The 5,355-nt window shown below is 49.7% G+C and overlaps 1 protein-coding gene across 1 annotated transcript; it reads right to left on the minus strand.

Annotated features, from left to right (window-relative positions):
* Nucleotides 1-3,751: 3,751 nt before the first annotated feature.
* LOC308304303 (glycerol-3-phosphate dehydrogenase [NAD(+)], cytoplasmic-like) lies at nucleotides 3,752-4,828 on the minus strand (the record flags this gene model as incomplete). The annotated part of the gene is made up of 1 exon (XM_080748880.1): nucleotides 3,752-4,828. One exon carries the CDS (start codon nucleotides 4,826-4,828, stop codon nucleotides 3,752-3,754), a length of 1,077 nt encoding a protein of 358 aa, XP_080605006.1.
* Between the last annotated feature and the right edge of the window lie 527 nt (nucleotides 4,829-5,355).

The raw sequence follows: 5,355 nt of genomic DNA on the forward strand, positions 1-5,355 counted from the left end.
ACTCTAGAGCGCTATTGTATACTAGAATGAGCCAGCAAAGAAAAAGCACAGTAGTACCGAATGTATTAATACTAGCAGCTTCCCTAAAGCCAACCAGTGATAAGAAGGTAGCTCTACTTTTAGCGATGCTATAGTGGGCAGGAGCCACTAAGTATAACACTAATTTAAGACCTGTGAAGCGCAGCAGATAGGCAGCACGAAAACACACAAATATATCAGGTATACGCCGAAGCAGAGCAGCAACTGTACTGGTGTAACCTTAAAGGACACCTTGCCTTGCATTTTACATACATGTGCAACACAGCAATAAACCCATACATGTGAGAGGCAGCAATAAAACACACAACCTTAACAGGTATACGCTGAAGCAGAACCGCATAATGTAACCTTCTAAACCTGTGCTAATGGTGCGGCCGCTTCAGTCCTGAGTTGCGTGGGCTTGATGCTCATTGACAGCTGGGCGCGCCGGACTTCATATGCAGAGTGTGATGAACGGACATAGCTGCCGATGGCTAAAGGATTTCATGGTTGATGACGGCACCCGGAGCACTGCTGTTGTCGCTGCACCGGTCCAGAGAGAGAGCTGTGCAAAGGTTTGGGAGACAGGCTGTCGGGCGGGGGGGCCGGCGTGCAGGCAGCCAGCTGGGTGGGCAGGCCGCAGCTCTCGGTTTTATGTCGAACCAGGTGCGTGTCATGGGTGCCCGGCGTCGGGAGCAGACATCAGGCGGATGACCAGGTGTTTCGGCATGGAAATAAAGGACGGAAAAGTGGGTTAGTTCTGCTGTGGAGTCCGCTGAAGCACAATATAAGAACTCAACCCAAACCACATCTTGACTTTTAAGTCAAGCAATGCAAGAGAGCGGCTAAAACCCGACAAACAGAACGAGCGAATGGGCTGCCATCTAACTATGGCTACCCATTATTTCCCAGCTTAGAGAGCGACTGACACCCCAACAGAACCGAACAAGCAAATGCGCCGCTATTTACCTTCTAGAGTCTGGCTCCGCAATGCTTCCGGGATAGCCGTCGCTGGTGAGAGGAATGGAGTTCCCGCCGCTGGTGCTGGAACTGCTGTTCCCGGGTTCCTTCGCGGCATGATGGCGGCGTGACCGGCGTCGGCATGTTGCAGCATGACAACGCCCCCGGAAAACGGGCCTGCGCCCCGCCAGCTTCCAGCACGATCTGGCGGGCATGCCGGCAGGCGGGTGGGCGGTGGGTTGGCGGGCGTGCCGACCGCCTTGCTTGCGTTAGCTGATGCTGTAGCAGCAGAGCCCTCTGCAGTGCCAATCGACTCCTGACTGGCTTCATGGTATTATACATTTAAGAAGTAGGCCTAGTGAGCTGGGGCTGTGTTCTCTCCTCCACATCATCACTCATATATATATTTGTGACTCAAATATTTGCTTCTGGGGGTCCCTGGCAAAATAATAGGGGTAAAGGGGTCCCCAGCTATATTGCATCACAATCATAACCACTCTAACCATGTTTTATATTACACAGTGACAGTAATATATACATTTGTAGCTCGAATATTTGCTTCTGGGGGTCCGTGGTAGAAAACGTTCTCAAACGGGGGTACACAGCCAAATACATGTGAATTTGGGGGTCCTTGACATGAACAGGTTTAAGAACCACTGAGACCATGTTCACATGGCGGCCATCTTGGATTAGTTATGTGGTGGCAACGCGTCTGAGCCTGCGTTACAAACCATTGCAAACAATGGAACCAAAATATCTTAAAAATCTTTTGACCAAATTCCACAAATGTGCAGATGACGACAACAACACCCCCAAAAGGATTCAAGTTAAGTTAGGTTGCAACTTTACTTTTCCTATGCTTTGAATAGACATAATGGGGTATGGGTATAATGGGGTATGGGTATTGGCAAGAATCTCGCGATGCAATACGTATCACGATACTTGGGTCACGATGCAATAGTATGACGATATATTGCCAATATTTGCGATACGATACTATTGCGATATATCAGCTTTAAAAGCTGGCGGCGCTGCTCTAATGTTGCTGCTTTCGTCGTTCGCAGCCATTTTCTCCAGAGACCTCACTCACTGAACCGTGGGAAGGGGAAGTAGCTACTATAGTACAGCGACATCTAGAGGCAGCAGAGTGTCAGGACCGGACTTCTACCATTGGTTCCTATGCATGGGAACATATTTTATTTTCCTCAAAGTATTGCGATACTATGGCCTGAAGTATCGATACAGTATTGGCAAATAAACTATTGTGACTTATTGCCATATCGATTATATTGCCCACCCCTAAGACATATATTTGTATTCTTTGACATTTTTCCATTGTCTCTTCAAGGTTGTCTTGATCAGTGGTTCCAAAACTTTAACCTTTGCTCAGGACACAAACTAATGAAAACAGCAGATATACAAGCTCACAACGCGTTGTGCTGTGAGCTTGTAGATCTGCTATTTTCACTTCTTAAACATTCTTTTTATTCTAATTTATGGAATTTCTTAGATTTCTCTTTTATGTATTAATTAAATTGATCAATGTGGTTTTGTTTTATTTTATGACAATCTTAGCTCTTTGTGTTTTGAAAATGTTTTGAAATAATACAAATTAAAAACTAAACGTATTAACAAAAAATTATGGGACCCATATAAATGTGTCCCCGACCCACACATGGGCCCCGACCCAGTGTTTGGTAACCAGTGGTCTTGAATGCATCGCATATATTTTTACTGCTTGGCTTCTTTATTTATTTCTTATTTTATTTAATATATTTTAGAATATATTTCGGAATGGGATGAAATCTTGCCCAAATCTGGAGTCCTATTCATCATAAATATATCAAAGATAAGTGACACTATATAGATGGGTGATGATGTCACAGGCTGTCAGTCAGTCTGAGGTCCATCCTTGGAGCCTTGGTGGCGTCGAGCTCCTATTGGAGTCTGAGATGACCATGCTTCACATTAGGAGTCAGTCCAACATCAGAGATGACCATGCTTCACATTAGGAGTCAGTCCAACATCAGTGATGGCCTGTTTCAGATGAGAAGGCGTTGTTCTCTCATAGGGGCGGCAGTGGCTCAGGGGTAGAGAAACCGTCATTAGAACACGGAGCGTGTTCCCAAAGGGTTCCCAGATCGATCCTGGGCTCCCCCAGAGTTAGTGTTGAAGAGTCCTTGATCAAGACACTGAACCCCTAACTGCTCCTGATGAGCAGGTTGGTGCCAAGCATGGTTTCCTCTGACATCACTGTATGAATGTGTGTGTGAATGGGTGAATGTAATGAATGTGTGTGTGAATGGGTGAATGTAATGAATGTGTGTGTGAATGGGTGAATGTAATGAATGTGTGTGTGTGTGAATGGGTGAATGTAATGCACAATCTATGTGAAGCGCCTTGGATAAAGGCGCTATATAAAGTAAGCCATTTACCATGAGAGGGAGTGGGTTGTTGGCTGATTTACCACTGTTTCAGGGTTGTGCCAAACAACCCTGAAACAGTGGTAAATCAGCCAACAACCCATAACCCTCGAATGGTAAATTGCTTTTCTACCACTTCTACCATATAAATGAAAGAAAACACAGTTGTAACTTGCAAGGTTATTTAGTTACAATCAACTGCAACACAACAGTGGGCGGGGTCCATGAGCCAACTCAAGGTTGTTGACTGATTTACCACTGTTTTAAGCCAATCAGAATCCAGTATCTGAACATGTGACCACAAAAAGTGGTATAAAAGCACCATTTACCATCCCCTACTGTGGGTGGTTCTACATGTGTTGTGGGTGGTTTTGCAAGCAGCTGATGAACTGGGCCACCGGCAGGTTGAGGAAGCAGATCTGGTAGACGGCGGTGAACAGGGGGAACTCCCCCGTGAGGCCCTTGTCCTCCAGGATGCGGTGCACCTGGGCGGCGGTGGCGGGACCCTGCAGCTTCTGCCCGTTGAGCATCTCCCCCTCCAGCTCCTCCACAGACTTGCCCGTGCGGGCGAAGGCCTCGGCCACACGGCGGTTGCGTCCTCCGTAGCATGTGGTGATGAGGTCGGCCACGCCGCAGCTCTCCAGGAAGGTGTCCGAGGACACGGCGGTCCCCGCCGCGCCGCCGCCGAGGAAGGCCCGGGCGAAGGCGATCATCTCCATCAGGCCCAGGCGGATCACGGCCGCCTTGGTGTTGTCCCCGAAGCCCAGGCCGTCACAGAACCCTGCTCCCACCGCCACGATGTTCTTGAGCGCGCCGCAGAGCTCCACCACGCGGCGCTCCGCCACCACCGTCACGCGGAAGTCGTCCGTCTGCATGAGCTCCTTCAGCAGCCGGCCGGTCGTCTCGGCGTCCTCGCAGCCCACCGTCGACTCGCAGAACTTCCCGTCGGCCACCTCGTTGGCGATGTTGGCTCCCATCAGCACGCTCACCGACGCCAGGCCCGGCAGCGCCTCGGCGATCACGTCTGAGATGAGCCTCAGCCCGCCCTCGCCGTCGTCCACGCCCTTGATGAAGGACACGCCCAAGGCGCCCGCCTTGACGCTGCCCTTCATGCCGTCGCACACCCGGCCCACGAACTGGTGCGGCACCACGAACAGCAGGACGTCGGCGTCGCGCGACGCCTCGGCCAGGTCGGGCACGGCCAGCACGTTGGCGGGCAGCTTGTGCCCGGGGAGGTACTTGACGTTCTCGTGCTCCGTGTTGATGATGTCCGTCAGCTTGCGGCCGTCCACCGTCTCCTCGAACACCCACATCTTCACGGCGTCGTCGAAGCGCGGGTTCCGCGCCACGTTGGCACCCACGATCTTGGCCACGGCGGAGCCCCAGTTGCCCGAGCCGATGATGCAAACTTTACTCGGAGCGGCCATCGTTGTGAGGATATGTCGGATTGGATGAATGAGAAACAGAGTAGGATAGATCGAAAATGGAAAGATATCTGCTCGCTTGCGATAGAGGAATACCATTGACTGTTTAGAGGAGCTTATAAAGGCTTAATTTGCTCTCTCACGCCAAGGTTACGTCACTCAATGGAGAAGCGCTGTGATTGGACGGTGGTCTGAGAGGCGACGGTGCATGCCCATATATGGGGGCCCAAAGGAGGCTTGTGCTTCCAATGTCTGTCGGAGGCCTGAGAGAGTCCATTTGGTTCCATTTGTACACTCAGAGTTATGGTGGTCATTGATAATAAAATCTAAAGTTTGAGAAGCACTGTGGTGGACTCTTCATAATGCCATAGTGTGATAGTTAATCAGTGTCATACATATTCTGAAGAAACCCTGGAGTCTTGACCTTCAGTAATTGGGTGTCATAAATGACAACATTATAATAATAGTGTAAGAACGAATCTAGAGTTTGGCACAGACTCATTCTGGGAGAGATTATCTCACAAGAATTA

The sequence above is a fragment of the Nannobrachium achirus genome, assembly GCF_963921795.1.
Source record: "Nannobrachium achirus genome assembly, chromosome: 19".
Lineage (NCBI taxonomy): Eukaryota > Metazoa > Chordata > Actinopteri > Myctophiformes > Myctophidae > Nannobrachium > Nannobrachium achirus.